Source organism: Bos mutus, chromosome 21 (genome assembly GCF_027580195.1).
Source record: "Bos mutus isolate GX-2022 chromosome 21, NWIPB_WYAK_1.1, whole genome shotgun sequence".
NCBI classification, from domain to species: Eukaryota; Metazoa; Chordata; class Mammalia; order Artiodactyla; family Bovidae; genus Bos; species Bos mutus.
In genome coordinates this window covers 29836596-29852635 of record NC_091637.1, presented here as the reverse complement: position 1 = coordinate 29852635, position 16040 = coordinate 29836596, and the positions used below count along the sequence as shown (strand labels likewise).

The following is a 16040-nucleotide window of genomic DNA, read 5'->3' as shown; positions in this document are numbered from 1 at the left end:
TTTTTTCATCACACCCATCAGTATGAAGTATTTGAAGGCAAATGTCTGACATCACAGCATTTCACCCCCTAAATAGCTCAATATTTATAAAATATAAGACAGTTTCTTCATCACAGCAACTTTATCGCCTTTATTTACACTAGTCAAAGAATTCTTTCCTATCATCTAATACTGACAATGTGTTTTTCCAGGCAATTCGTTTGAATTGAGATCTAAACCAGGCCCATGTGTTGCATTTGGTGGTGTCTCTTAGGAGTCTTTTAATTCAAAACAGAGCCCCCACCTTTTGTCCGGTACCATAGACCAGTGTGGTCCAGGACCAGTCACATCACCTGGGAACTTAGTTTCAGAACCCACCCAGACCTACGGATTCTAAAAAACAGGGTGTGGGGCCCACACCTCCCGGTGATTCTGACACAGGCTCAAGTGTGAGAGCCTCTGTCATAGACATGCTGCAGAAACCAGGTCAGGGGTCCTGAGCTGTTGTGTAGCTTATCCCTGTAACCTCCACGCTTCCTTTAGACCGCAAGCCTCGATGCCCTTCAGATTAGATGCTAATTGGCAAAAACACTCCGTGGGTGGTGCTGTGTGCTTCCCATCGCACAGCTTCAGGAGGCATGTGATGTCAGGTGGTACCGCTTAGACTGGCGCTGAGCTTCATTCCCTGGATTCGGGTGGCCACCTGCTCATCCACTGCAGCATTCCCCATCACTCTCCACTGATGAACTTTGCCTGAATTAATTATTATTGAATACATGAGCCATGGGAAAACACTGGTTTTCTAATTGATCAGCTAGGATTCTTTTCCAAAGAAAGAACTTTCTCTCATCACCTGGGGCTCTTTGCTACTTGAAACATCCTGTTTGTACAAAGTAGATGTGGTAGATAAAAAACTGGCCTATGTCGGTGACTGTTCCATGCATATTTGAATGAATGTGCATTCTTCAGTTTGTTGGGTAGAATGTCCTATAAATATTAATAATGTCAATTGATTGATATGTTAACTCATCTATATCCCTGTTAATTTTCTATCTGTTTGTTCTACTGGTAACAAATACTGAGGGTTGAAATCTCAATTATTGTGGATTATTTATTTATCCTTTTAAATCTGGTTTTGCTTTGTGTACTTTGAAACTCTGTCATGTATGCACATAGTTATGTTGTTATGTCATCTGGATGACTTAACCCCTTTATCATTAAGAAATGTCCCTCTGAGAACCATTCTTCCAAAGCTACTTTGTCTTATATTAATATAGCCACTGCAGATCTCTTCTGATCAATGTTTGCATGGTATATATTTTTGCATTGTTTCTCTTTTAACCCACGTATGTCCTTATATTTAAAGCAAGTCTCTTTAGACAGCGTATAGTTGAGTCATACTTTTTATCTAGTCTGACAAAATTGTCTATAAAACTACCACTTGGTTCTTTCCTATTTGTTCTTTGATCCCATCCATCCCTTGATCCTTTTCTCCTCTCTCGTGATTTCTTTTGAATGCAATTTTTTGTTTTGTTTTATTTTTGAGTATTCCATTCTATGGGTTTCCCTGGTGGCTCAAAATTCTCCAAGCCAGGCTTCAACAGTACGTGAACCATGAACTTCCAGATGTTTAAGTTGGATTTAGAAAAGGCAGAGGAACCAGAGATCAAGTTGCTAACATCCACTGGATCATCAAAAAAGCAAGAGAGTTCCAGAAAAACATCTACTTCTGCTTTATTGACTATGCCAAAGCCTTTGACTGTGTGGATCACAACAAAATGTGGAAAATTCTGAAAGAGATGGGAATACCAGACCACTGACCTGCCTCCTGAGAAATCTGTATGCAGGTCAAGAAACAACAGTTAGAACTGGACATGGAACAACAGACTGGTTCCAGATTGGGAAAGGAGTACATCAAGGCTGTATATTGTCACCCTGCTTATTTAACTTACATGCAGAGTACATCATGAGAAATGCTGGGCTGGATGAAGCACAAGCTGGAATCAAGACTGCCAGGAGAAATACCAATAACCTCAGATATGCAGATGACACCACTTTATGGCAGAAAGTGAAGAACTGAAGAGCCTCTTGATGAAAGTGAAAGAGGAGAGTGAAAAAGTTGGCTTAAAATTCAGCATTCAGAAAACTAACATCATGGCATCTGGTCACATCACTTCATGGCAAAAAATGGGGAAACAGTGGACACAGTGAGAGACTTTATTTTGGGGGCTCCAAAATCACTGCAGATGGTGACTGCAGCCATGAAGTCAAAAGACACTTGCTCCTTGAAAGAAAAGTTATGACCAACCTAGACAGCATACTAAAAAGCAGAGACATTACTTTGCCAGCAAAGGTCCATCTAGTCACGTATGGATGTGAGAGCTGGACTATGAAGAAAACTGAGCACCGAAGAACTGATGCTTTTGAACTGTGGTGTTGGAGAAGACTCTTGAGAGCTCCTTGGACAGCAAGGAGAGCCAACCAGTCCATCCTAAAGGAAATCAATCCTGAATATTTGCTGGAAGGACTGATGTTGAAGCTGAAACTCAAATACTTTGGCCACCTGATGCGAAGAGCTGACTCATTTGAAGAGACCCTGATGCTGGGAAAAATTGAGGGCAGGAGGAGAAGGGGATGACAGAGGATGAGATGGTTAGATGGCATCACCAACTCAATGGACATGAGTTTGAGTAAACTCTGGGAGTTGGTGATGGACAGGGAGGCCTGGCATGCTGCAGTCCATGGGGTCACAAAGAGTCTGACACGACTGAATGGTGGCTCAGATGAATTTGCCTGCAATGCAACAGATGTGGGTTCCATCCCTGGGTCGGGAAGATCCCCTGGAGAAGGGAATGGCAACCCACTCCAGCATTCTTTTCAGAAAAATTCCATGGACAGAGGAATTCCATGGACTGGTGGGCTACAGTCTATGGGGTCATAAAAAGTGGGACATGACTGAGCGACTGACACTTTCACTTTCATTCCATTCTATCTACTGGCTTCTTAGCTCTCCCTCTAGTGTTTGCTCTAGGGCTGACAATATGCATCTTTAACTCATCACAGTCTACTTTCAAATACGATCAGCATGTAATATTGTACTACTTTGCATGTAACATATGAATCTTACAACTGTGTACTTGCATCCCCTTTCCATACTTTGTGCGATTGTCATTCCTGCTTAAGTTCTACGTAAGTTATAAGCCCTGCAATGTAGTATTTTATTTACTTGCTTAGTTATTTATTTGGCTGTGTCAGATCTTGTCAGATCACACGGACCACAGCCTTGTCTAACTCAATGAAACTAAGCCATGCCGTGTGGGGCCACCCAAGACGGGCGGGTCATGGTGGAGAGGTCTGAAAGAATGTGGTCCACTGGAGAAGGGAATGGCAAACCACTTCAGTATTCTTGCCTTGAGAACCCCATGGACAGTATGAAAAGGCAAAATGATAGGATACTGAAAGGGAACTCCCTGGATCGGTAGGGGCCCAATATGCTACTGGAGATCAGTGGAGAAATAACTCCAGAAAGAATGCAGGGATGGAGCCAAAGCAAAAAGAATGCCCAGTTGTGGATGTGACTGGTGATAGACACAAGGTCTGATGATGTAAAGAGCAATATTGCATAGGAACCTAGAATGTCAGGTCCATGAATCAAGGCAAATTGGAAGTGGTCAAACAAGAGATGGCAAGAGTGAATGTCGACATTCTAGGAATCAGCGAACTGAAAGGGACTGGAATGGGTGAATTTAACTCAGATGACCATTATATCTACTACTGTGGGCAGGAATCCCTTAGAAGAAATGGAGTAGCCATCATGGTCAATAAAAAAGTCTGAAATGCAGTACTTGGATGCAATCTCAAAAATGACAGAATGATCTCTGTTCATTTCCAAGGCAAACCATTCAATATCACAGTGATCCAAGGCTATGCCCCAACCAGTAACACTGAAAAAGCTGAAGTTGAACTGTTCTATGAAGACCTACAAGACCTTTTAGAACTAACACCCAAAAAAGATGTCCTTTTCATTATAGGGGACTGGAACGCAAAAGTAGGAAGTCAAGAAACACCTGGAGTAACAGGCAAATTTGGCCTTGGAATATGGAATGAAGCAGGGAAAAGGCTAATAGAGTTTTGCCAAGAGAACGCACTGGTCATAGCAACACCCTCTTCCAACAACACAAGAGAAGACTCTACACATGGACATCACCAGATGGTCAACACTGAAATCAGATTGATTATATTCTTTGCAGCCAAAGATGGAGAAGCTCTATACAGTCAGCAAAAACAAGACCAGGAGCTGACTGTGCCTCAGCTCATGAACTCCTTATTGCCAAATTCAGACTTAAATTGAAGAAAGTAGGGAAAACCACTATGTCATTCATGTATGACCTAAATCAAATCCCTTATGATTATACAGTGGAAGTGAGAAATACATTTAAGGGACTAGATCTGATAGACAGAGTGCCTGATGAACTATGGACAGAGGTTCGTGACATTGTACAGGAGACAGGGATCAAGACCATCCTCAAGAAAAAGAAATGTAAAAAGGCAAAATAGTTGTCTGAGGAGGCCTTACAAATAGCTGTGAAAGGAAGAGAAGTGAAAAGCAAAGGAGAAAAGGAGCGATATAAGCATCTGAATGCAGAGTTCCAAAGAATAGCAAGGAGAGATAAGAAAGCCTTCCTCAGTGATCAATGCAAAGAAATAGAGGAAAACAACAGAATGGGAAAGACTAGAGATCTCTTCAAGAAAATTAGAGATACCAAGGGAATATTTCATGCAAAGATGGGCTCGATAAAGGACCTTCTGTTAGGTATGGACCTAACAGAAGCCAAAGATACTAAGAAGAGATGGCAAGAATACACAGAAGAACTGTACAAAAAAGATCTTCACAACCCAGATAATCACGATGCTGTGATCACTCACCTAGAGCCAGACATCCTGGAATGTGAAGTCAAGTGGGCCTTAGAAAGCATCACTATGAACTAAGCTAGTGGAGGTGATGGCATTCCAGTTGAGCTATTTCAAATCCTGAAAGATGATGCTGTGAAAGTGCTGCACCTCAATATGTCAGCAAATTTGGAAAACTCACCAGTGGCCACAGGACTGGAAAAGGTCAGTTTTCATTCCAATGCCAAAGAAAGGCAATGCCAAAGAATGCTCAAACTACCGCACAATTGCACTCATCTCACATGCTAGTAAAGTAATGCTCAAAATTCTCCAAGCCAGGCTTCCGCGATACATGAACCATGAACTTCCAGATGTTCAAACTGGTTTTAGAAAAGGCAGAGGAACCAGAGATCAAATTGCCAACATCCACTGGATCATGGAAAAAGCCAAGAGAGTTCCAGAAAAATATCTATTTCTGCTTTATTGACTATGCAAAGCCTTTGACTGTGTGGATCACAATAAACTGTGGGAAATCCTGAAAGAGATGGGAATACCAGACCACCTGACCTGCCTCTTGAGAAACCTATATGCAGGTCAGGAAGCAACAGTTAGAACTGGACATGGAACAACAGACTGGTTCCAAATAGGAAAAGGAGTATGTCAAGGGTGTATATTGTCACCCTGCTTATTGAACTTGTATGCAGAGTACATCATGAGAAACGCTGGGCTGGAAGAAACACAAGCTGGAATCAAGATTGCCGGGAGAAATATCAATAACCTCAAATATGCAGATGACACCACCCTTATGGCAGAAAGTGAAGAGGAACTAAAAAGCCCCTTGATGAAAGTGAAAGTGAAGAGTGAAAAAGTTGGCTTAAAGCTCAACATTCAGAAAACGAAGATCATGGCATCTGGTCCCATCATTTCATGGGAAATAGATGGGGAAACAGTGGAAACAGTGTCAGACTTTATTTTTCTGGGCTCCAAAATCACTGCAGATGGTGATTGCAGCCATGAAATTAAAAGATGCTTGCTCCTTAGAAGGAAAGTTATGACCAACCTAGATAGCATATTCAAAAGCAGAGATATTACTTGCCAACAAAGGTCCGTCTAGTCAAGGCTATGGTTTTTCCAGTGGTCACGTATGGATGTGAGAGTTGGACTGTGAAGAAAGCTGAGCGCTGAAGAATTGATGCTTTTGAACTGTGGTGTTGGAGAAGACTCTTGAGAGTTCCTTGGACTGCAAGGAGATCCAACCAGTCCATTCTAAAGCAGATCAGTCCTGGGTGTTCATTGGAAGGACTGATGCTAAAGCCGAAACTCCAATACTTTGGCCACCTCATGAGAAGATTTGACTCATTGGAATAGACCCTGATGCTGGAAGGGATTGGGGGCAGGAGAAGAAGGGGACGACAGAGGATGAGATGGCTGGATGGCATCACCGACTCAATGGACATGAGTTTGAGTGAACTCCGGGAGTTGGTGATGGACAGGGAGGCCTGGCGTGCTGCAATTCATGGGGTCGCAAAAAGTTGGACACGACTGAGCGACTGAACTGAACTGATGTCAGATCTTAGTTGCCTCACTTGGGATCTTCACTCTCCAATGTGGCATGGGAGCTCAACTCTTAGTTTTAGCATGTAGGATCTAGTTCCCTGACCAGGGATTAAACCTGGGCCCCTGCACTGGGAGAGCAGAGTCTTAGCCACTGGACCCACCAGAGAAGTCACTACAATGTAGTATTTAAATAGTCATGTATCATTCAAAATTTTTTTAAAGAAAGGGAAGATGTTCTTTTTGGTTTGCCCACATATATGCTGTTTCTGGCTCTCTTCATCCCTTCATGTCCTCCCCTTCATCTGGTTCGTCTTCCTTCCTCCTAAAGAGTTTTCTTCAACATTTCTTGGAATACAAGTCCAAGGGCAATTGCCTTCTGTCAGCTTCTCATTTTTGCCTTCATTTTTCAAAAGATATTTTCATTTGGTTTAGAATTCAGGGTTAATGGGGTTTCTTTTTTTTTTTTTTCCTTTTAGCTCTTTAAAGACTCCATCCCAATGTTTTCTACTTTGCATAACTTCTGATAAATAGTCTGTACTTTCTTATCTTTGTTCCTTTCCACATGGTATATCTTATTTCTCTGACCTCTTTTAAGATTTTTTCTTTTATCACTGGTTTTCAGCAATGGGATCATGCTGTGTCTTGGAATGGTTTTCCTTTGTGATTACCCTGCTTGGAATTCACTGGGAGTCTTGAGTTGATGGATTTACAGTTTTAATCAAATTTAGATATTTCTCAGGCTTTTTTCAATTAAAAAATGTTTCCTGGGACTCCAATTACATGTATGTTAGGTTTCTTAGTTTTCTCACCCATGTTAATTTATTCAAGTTTTTTTCTCTTTCTCAACTTCGTTTTGAAACTTGTGTTTAATGAAGCCTTTCAGGGCAGGTTTACATAGCCTTTCCTCTAAGGCTGATTTAGCCCCATAGCTAACACTTGTCGCTTCTGAAGTCTGTATTTCATACCTCCTAAGTGCCCTTCAGTCTGGCTGATGGAAACACAAATATCTCTGGCCCCATACAAGCTCTTGTTTGTCTTCTAGCCCCAGCCATTGATCTTCCTCCAGCTTCTATTCTTCCAGTTTCTTGAAGTTTCACCTATGCCTGTGCGGATTGGTATTCCGCCAAAGACTCAAGAAGACACCTAAAGAGATTCATCGAACTCTTTCTCTGCCAGTTCTCTCTTGTCTGGTATTCTATCTCACAAATTCTAGGCACCCCAGCTTTCCTGAACTCTGACCTCTGACACCTCAACTCAGTGAGATAACTGAGTTCTGATTTCCCTACCCCTTCCTCTCTGCTTCTCTCTTCCATAGTTACACAGTCTTCTGTTCCATTCAGCCAGGCCCCAGCTTGTCTGGCTTTCCTTTAAGAGAAGTCATTCCCTGCTGCCTGTTTATTCCACCTCTGATGCTCCAAAGTTCTCATGATGGGAAATCAGGCATTAAGGGTGGCACGTGTCCTGCTGAGTCAAAGGTCAGAGCTGGGGACCAACAACCTTTGCCACAAGACGCCTGCCAGGCTGGCTAACACCTGGGGATGGGGCTCTTCTTAAGAAGTGACTTTTATTTTTAATGAAACCCCACTTATTTTCTCTGTCCACACAGATCAGGAAACACCTACCACATCTGAAGGCAGTAGTGATATATAGAGAAGCGCCTCCCATGCGGATGCCCAGCGTGTACACGGTACGGGTAGGGGGCCTGGGGGGCAGCGGGGGCCTGTGCGAGCCCACCCAGCTCACTGGGACTGCCCCCACTCTCCCACCTGGTACAGATGGAGGAGCTCATGGAGCTGGGGAATGAGGTGCCTGAGGAGGCCCTGGACGTCATCATCAAGGCCCAGAAGCCTAACCAGTGCTGTGCATTGGTCTACACGTCGGGCACCACCGGGAACCCCAAGGGTGTGATGCTGAGTCAGGACAATGTAGGACGGATGCCCAGATGTGTGGGGGTGGGCTGAGGGTGGATTTGGGCAATGGCCTTGCCCCAGCAGCCCTCGAGGGGGCTCCTTCAGCCCCTCCGTTCCGAGATCTGAGATAAGTACGACAGCGCTTAAGTCTGTGGTCCAGACTGAGCCCAGCAAAGTGGAGCGGGATGGAAGGGCAAGGCCTGGCCCAGAGGGGTGCCTGCAGAGATGCCCAGGAAGGTGTTCAAAGAACACTCCAAAGAAGTACCCCAAGCCCCTAGGGTGGCTCCAGGTGTGGGCACTTCCAGAGCTGACTTGAAGATACTGCCCGGCGCCCATCTGCCCATCCTCCAGATCACGTGGACAGCACGGTACGGCAGTCAGGCCGGTGACATCCAACCTGCGGAAATCCAACAGGAGGTGGTGGTCAGCTACCTGCCTCTCAGCCACATTGCCGCCCAGATCTATGACCTGTGGACAGGCATCCAGTGGGGGGCCCAGGTCTGCTTTGCCGAGCCTGATGCTCTGAAGGTCAGTCTGCCTCTCTGCCTGTACGTGTGGCCATGTGTATGCTTGCGTCTGTGGGCCCTGTGCGAGCATTTGTGAGCCTGCCGGTCCCCTGTGTGTTCACAGCCTAACTCAGATGACCAAACAAGAAGGGAACTCAATGATATTACGTAAAGCGAAGTTGAGTCAGAGTGGTTCTGTGGGTCCACAACACCAGCAAGGTCAGGCCACCCTCAGTGTAAGATCACAGGATGGTCCCAGATGGCCACAGCCCTGCCCTGCATCACGGTCTCATACACTACACCTGTGCTTGGGCTCCTTCTTTTTACCTTGAGGAGAACATCCCCAGATGCCCTCTAACAGGCTTCTTCCTCCCCCTACATGGGTCCAAATCATGTCCCATGTCCATTCCTCGGCTAGTCACTGCTTGTGTGTGTGTGTGCTAAGTTGCTTTAGTCATGTCTGACTCTTTGCGACCCTATGGACTGTAGCCCACCAAGCTCCTCTGTCCATGGAATTCTCCAGGCAAGAACACTGGAGTGGGTTGCCATGCCCTCCTCCAGGGGATCTTCCCAACTCAGGGATTGAACAGATTTAGCAGATGGTTTCTTTACCACTAGCGCCACCTGGGAAGCCCAGTCACTGCTTAGAGGAATGGGGTGACCATGTCTGAGTTAGACTGATAGAAAAGTGGCTGCTACCAGGACTGGCCACCCTGGCACCTGAGCAACATCGGGGTTCTGTTAACAAAGGGGAGTGGGGAAGGGATGGCTGTTGCGTCCTAGCCAATGGTATGGGACGTGAGTTGCATGGTGTGCACCTGTGCGAGTGCCTGTGTGCAGGGGGCCTGCACGGGTGCACACTGACTCTGGGGACAGGCCTCCTGGCTCCCAGCTGGCTCTCCACCACAAGCCTGTCTCTCGCTGGTGGCAAACAGGGGAGTCTGGTGAACACGCTGCGGGAGGTGGAGCCCACGTCCCACATGGGGGTGCCTCGGGTGTGGGAGAAGATCATGGAGCGGATCCAGGAGGTGGCGGCTCAGTCTGGCTTCATCCGGCGCAAGATGCTGCTCTGGGCCATGTCGGTGACCTTGGAGCAGAACCTCACCTGCCCGAGCAGGTACAGGGGACCAGGGAAGAAGAGGCCTGGGGAGGCAGCAGGGCTGGCTCGTAACCCCGGGACACAACGTAGGATCTGAGAGGCCAGGCTTATCCCGACCCCTTCTCAGAGGCCCCATCAGTGGCTGGGCTTGAACCCCTGTTCTCCTCCCAGATCCCACAGGAGACAGTAACCCCATCTTTGGGTTCTGACTGCAAGAACTGACTTGCTCCCTCTGGAGTAGCATTCACCTCCCTGGGAGCAGCTTCTGGCAGTCTCCTGAGGGGACTCCTGACTTCAGAAGGTGGCTCAAGTAGAGGCCACAGTGATGGGGGTTTTTCCAGCCTTCCCAACATCCCAATCTTCCACCCACAGCCTTTTGATTGCTTTTAAATTCTCACCCAGTGCTGTAGGAGGGTCGACAGCATAAATCTGGCCTGTTCCAGTTTGGAAATGCTTTCCACCACTAGTGTGTCTGTGAAACTGTATCGTGTCACACGCAATGTGTACACGTGTCTGTGCCGTTTCATTTGCAAGGATGTGAAAAGTAAATATGTATAAACGACTCTATTCCGGGGTTTCAAATGGGATCAGACATGTGTGTTCACGTGTCTGTGCATACATACTTCAAGTGTCTACATGTGCATGTTATTGTATGTTCGCTTTTGTGCATCTGTGTTGTCATACACAGCTGAATCTGTTTTTCTGACTTCCTGCTCAAGATGTATTTGCCCAAAACTACATGTATACACCCATGTGTGCATGCATGTTCATAGGAAGGGCCAATATTGAAAATATTTAGTGATGGATTCAGCATCACCACATCATCAATCAGAGTAGATAACTGAAATTGCCATTCAGGGTACCCACTGACCACCCCCTCCCTTTTAATGCATGTGTGTGGATGTGTTGTCTTCTGCAAGCCATTCTCTCTCTCCTACCAGCGATCTGAAGCCCTTCACAACCCGACTGGCAGATTACCTGGTGCTAGCCAAGGTCCGCCAGGCGCTAGGCTTTGCCAAGTGTCAGAAGAACTTCTACGGGGCAGCCCCCATGACTGCGGAGACACAGCACTTCTTCCTGGGCCTCAACATCCGCTTGTATGCAGGCTACGGCCTCAGCGAGACCTCAGGCCCCCACTTCATGTCCAGCCCCTACAACTACCGACTCTATAGGTATGTCCCAGGTTTTGGCACATACGCTGGCCTGAACATCTTTGCTGATACCTGTCGGTGCCTATCTGCTGATTAGGACCTTGGGCCCAGACCACTGGACCATGGATCCCTAAGTGCCAACAGCTCTATCTTGGGCCAAGTCCCTTTGCCAGGCCTGAGTCTTGTGGGGGTGTTCCCTGTGACAGTGTCACATGGGTCTGTGGATATAAACAGCCTTGCAGCTCAGGGGCTCCCTAAGCAGGGTTCTGAGGGAGGAACATCCCTTTGTTCCCTCCCTCCAGTAGCATGGGGTGTGTTAGAGGGTATCCCAGCATTGTTGATGGCCCAGGCTCCAACTGTGATGGGAGCTGGTGGGGACTGGGCCAGTCCTCTGGTGCACTGGGAAGGCAGTCAGCTCTGGGGAGTGAGTTGAAGGATTCTCTGTTGTACTTAAATATCTCCCCTCCCTGCCTGCCCATCACAGCACGTGAAGTTATCCCATTAAGATTTTGCCCATTCATTCATTCATTCATTCACCTGTAAACATTTAACTGGCCCTACCTCTTAGCTATGAGGACCCTATTAAAATATAAAAATCTCAGGAGGGGACTTTCTAGCTGTTGATGAACACTGAGAGGTTGGGGGCCCCAGGGCTCCCTGTAGGGGCTGATCTAGGGCTTGGAGGAAACTGCTCCCTCTGACCATCCCTCCTGGCCTCTCTACACCCAGTTCCGGCAAGGTGGTGCCAGGCTGCCAGGTGAAGCTGGTGAATGAGGACGCAGAGGGCATCGGGGAGATCTGCCTGTGGGGCCGCACCATCTTCATGGGCTACCTGAACATGGAGGACAAGACGTGTGAGGCTATCGATGCTGAGGGCTGGCTGCACACCGGAGACACGGGCCGCCTGGATGCCGACGGCTTCCTCTATATCACGGGGCGTCTCAAAGGTGAGTGCCGCCAGCTGGGTTCGAGGCTGTGGCGGGACGTGGGAGCAATTATACTGCAACCACTATTTGTACCCACTGTAAGTATTGAGGTCTTAGTTAGTGCCCCATGCCTTGCCATCGATGAACACTTGAGAAGTTGGGGACCTCAGGACTCCCTGTGGGGTTGATCCAGGGCTTGGAGGAACCTGCTCCCTCTGACCACGCCTCCGGGCCCCTCCACCCCCAGCTGCAGCAAGGTAGTGGGTGCCAGGCTGCTGCAGAGCTGAGAGGTAGGGCCAGTTAAAGGTTTTTAGGTGAATGAATGAATGGCCAATGAAAAACAATGAATGAATGACATTGTTTTACTTATTATTGTCTCCCGTGGGAAAGATACTGCTATTACTCCAACCTAACTAATGAGGACAACCAGAGAGGTTAAGTAATTTGCCCAAGGTCACACAGCTAATAAATGACAAAGCTGGAATTCAAACTCCCTCTGTAAACAAGGCAAGCCTTTCCAGAAAATTGGAGGATGTAATTTTTGGAGGGAAGGGTGGGGTATGCTGCTCGACTTGCAGGATCTTAGTTCCCCTACCAGGGATTGAACCTGGGCCCCAACAGTGAAAGCACTGAGTCCTAACTACTGAGACCTGAGGGGTAATATTTTGTATTTCTATATGCAAACATGGACCCAAACATGGATATGATGCCAAGTAGAAAACAAATTGGACATAAAATTTAAAATAAAGCATGAAACTTCAAATTTCCCATGAGCAACTTGGCTCCCCCAGGGAAGAAAGCTGGGGACACCTGCAAGGAAGAGGTGCTTTATTTATGTTGCCCAATGCCCTCAGCATCCCTGTGGGAACCCCACACCTCAATTTCCCAGGGGAAACTGAAGCTCAGTGAGTGGTGAATACCTTTCTGGAAATCATGCAGGCAGGTGTGTGATTGAACCTGTGTCCTTCTGGCCATAGAGGGTCAGCTCTCCAGGCAGAATCTGGGTGTACTTGTCCTGAGCCCCTGGACTAAAGCCTATGCTGGGGGCCTGGCCTTGCCTCCTCAGAGTTAATCATCACGGCTGGTGGGGAGAACGTGCCCCCTGTGCCCATTGAGGAGGCCGTGAAGACGGAGCTGCCAATCATCAGCAATGCCATGCTGATTGGAGACCAGAGGAAGTTCCTGTCCATGCTGCTAACCTTGAAGGTGTGTCTGGGGGGTGGGGGAAGGAGCAGCTGGTGGGTGGTCTGTGGGTCTTGCCCCAGGCAGAAGCAACGTTTGGCCAAGACAGTGTGGATGGCACAACCGTATTCTGGAATAAGTTGTCAGTTCTTCCTGTACTACGGGGCAGCCGTGGCATACAGGAATCCCTCTGCCCCGTTTTAGAGTTAGTAATGTGCTGTCTTGGTGATCCTGTGTTTTCTAGTACAGTCCAGTGTACAAAGTGCTGTCTGGTATCTGATTCTGGGGTAGTAGACAGGCCCAGAGTTGTGGCCCCTGTTTTAAAAGATGATCTCATTGGCCGAGGTCATCTAAATCTCAGTCCTCTCTTCCTTCTACCTGCCCTAAGGGGCTCAAGCAGTCTGAGTAGCATATCCTATTCGTTCTAGAACCATCTCTCTGAAACAGCTCACAGTGATCCACATCCATGATGATCAGCAGTGAGACCTCCTCCAAGGCCCGGGCATGCGACCTGTGGAGCGAGGCTTGGTTCTGATCTGTCTCTGGCTTTTCAGTGCACTCTGGACCCTGACACCTTTGAGCCCACGGATAATCTGATGGAACAAGCTGTAGAGTTCTGCCAGAGGGTTGGCAGCAAAGCCACCACGGTATCTGAGGTTGTGGGGAAGAAGGATGAGGCCGTGTATCAGGCCATCGAAGAAGGGATCCAGAGAGTCAACATGAATGCAGCTGCACGACCCTACCACATCCAGAAGTGGGCCATTCTTGAGAAGGACTTCTCCATTTCAGGTGGAGAGTTGGGTAGGTGTTTTCTTTACACAATTTCAGGGGCTGTGCAGGTGGGCAGAGGCCATGGCAGAGCCTGGGAGGTGCCCACTAGGAAGCAGCCTTGGCAAACCGAAGGTCCCTGATGGCACTTCAGGTGACACCTACCTCCTTCCTGTGGGAGGACCTTGACTGCTCAGTGCCTGGGCTTGTGTTTGGGTAGAGCCTGTTCAATGTACATGTGCTGGAACTCATTCATTTGAACATACGACATTTAACTTTGCTTTGACTGAGAAATCGTTTTCCTCTGAAAGCACAATGGGACCACCAAGCAGACACCAAGGCCCTGTTAGAGTTTGGGCTAGAGTTTCACTTGGCTCCAGGGAGTGAGAACACCATAATCTTTTGTAAAGGCAGCTCATGCAACAGGTAAAGGGATGAAACCCTTCTGGACCAATGGTCCACAGAATCAGAAAAGACCTCTGGGGTGGCCTCAGCCAGATGGATGAAGTCGCTCTTGGCTGTAGCATCTTGGGGTGTTCATGACAGAGGGCAAGGTGGAAATGGCTTTTTCAGTGAGACTCCCTCCAACCCGTCAGGCTGAACCCAGAGGCAAATATCTACAGTAATGCTGAGCTGCTATCAGAGACCCTGAGTTTATCTGGCTGTCTGGTGCTAACAAATTGAATGTAAGGTCAACCAGACAGATGTCCTCTCTAAGCAGTTTCTATAAATGGCTTTGATCTTGAAGTCTCCAGTTACACAGCCAAGTATGAGTTGGCACAAAATGAAATCTAAGCTACCCAAAGCAGAGCCCTTTCAGCCTTGCCTGAAAGGAGAGAACCAAGGCCAAGAAAAGTGAAATGAGGAAGACCTCTCATAAAGACCATGGCAGAGGCCCTCCCTGGCCAGGGCTTTCCCCTGCCCTCATCACAAGCAATCAAAGCATAATGTCCAACATTGTATTAGTGATCACTGAAATGCAGGGATGATCTGCCTATTAGTTACATCATGTAAACTACCCAACTTCCTCTGTATTCTACTGGCCACTTAGACCAACCCTGGCACAGTGTGGGAAGGAGCCACACAAGGGGTATGACTGCCAGGTGCAGGGATCACCATGGGCCGTTTTGGAGGCTGGCTACTCGTTGGTCTGGCTTAGTTCCAGGGTTACGGAACTTAGTGAGTCTAGAGCTTTACCACATAACCTTCACAAACATCTCAGAGCCCAGGCCTCACTCATCTCTTCCAATTTCTCTTAGGTCCCACAATGAAACTGAAACGGCTCGCAGTCCTGGAGAAGTACAAAGATGTCATCGATTCTTTTTACCAAGAGCAAAAAAAGTAAGCAGGGGTCATCCCTCCCTGGTTTTTTCTTAAGATGGCAGACTGGAGCGTCTTCCTGACCCTCAGGTCCTCTTTGGTCTGGGCACGCGGACTTCTGGCAAGTCTCTTAGGTTCTCCAGGTTAGGCACAGTCCTGGTATCTGCCAGGCCTTACATCAATAATAGCCGACAATCCAGAGAAGCTTCATGCGTGCTTTTTGTTCAGGTGACAACGGATTAGCTCTCCTTCCCAGAACTAAAGGGCTGACAGTTTGGGACCTTAGTTTTCAGGTAGATTTAACACTCTGCTAGCTCACTTCACCGGCCAGCTGGAGGCAGACTGGGTGCTGAGGGGAGGGAGGAGAGGGATGACAGCTTGGATGAAGTGTGCAACTGGGAAAGCCCTCAGCTGTGACTCCCCTCTCTGGCTGGCCTACTGTGGACTCTCATTGGCTGCTGCCGCTCCCATCATCCCGTTACCAGGCGTTCCATCAATGCACACGCCCACTGACTCTGATGCTTAATAAAACTGCTGCTGCCTATTTGATTGTATTTAATGTGTAACTTGAAATTAAACTTCTTAACAGAACTGTCAACAAGCACCTGATTTTGTCAACTGAGCAACAGATGAGTCCAGAGTGGTGGGTATTCAGCCCACAGGACAGTGTGCGATAGGTATACGAGTGACCTTTAGTGCCCTGGAATAAGCAAAGGTGAGGGAGGGGGTCAAGGGAAATGTTCTCATGAAAG

At 47.4% G+C, this 16040-nt stretch overlaps 1 protein-coding gene across 2 annotated transcripts in view; it reads left to right on the top strand.

Moving 5' to 3' along the window:
• Nucleotides 1-15941, top strand: part of ACSBG1 (acyl-CoA synthetase bubblegum family member 1) — a 59294-nt gene extending 43353 nt beyond the window's left edge. The window contains exons 7-15 of one of the 2 annotated variants that reach the window (XM_070358187.1): nt 8033-8113; nt 8202-8351; nt 8688-8864; nt 9778-9959; nt 10883-11113; nt 11822-12039; nt 13085-13224; nt 13755-14001; nt 15228-15941. In XM_070358187.1, the coding sequence (XP_070214288.1) occupies nt 8033-8113; nt 8202-8351; nt 8688-8864; nt 9778-9959; nt 10883-11113; nt 11822-12039; nt 13085-13224; nt 13755-14001; nt 15228-15313 (1512 nt within the window). In that variant the 3' untranslated portion in view covers nt 15314-15941. The remainder of the gene's footprint in view (nt 1-8032; nt 8114-8201; nt 8352-8687; nt 8865-9777; nt 9960-10882; nt 11114-11821; nt 12040-13084; nt 13225-13754; nt 14002-15227) is intronic. The other variant, XM_005906602.3, reaches the window with a different exon arrangement.
• Nucleotides 15942-16040: the final 99 nt, after the last annotated feature.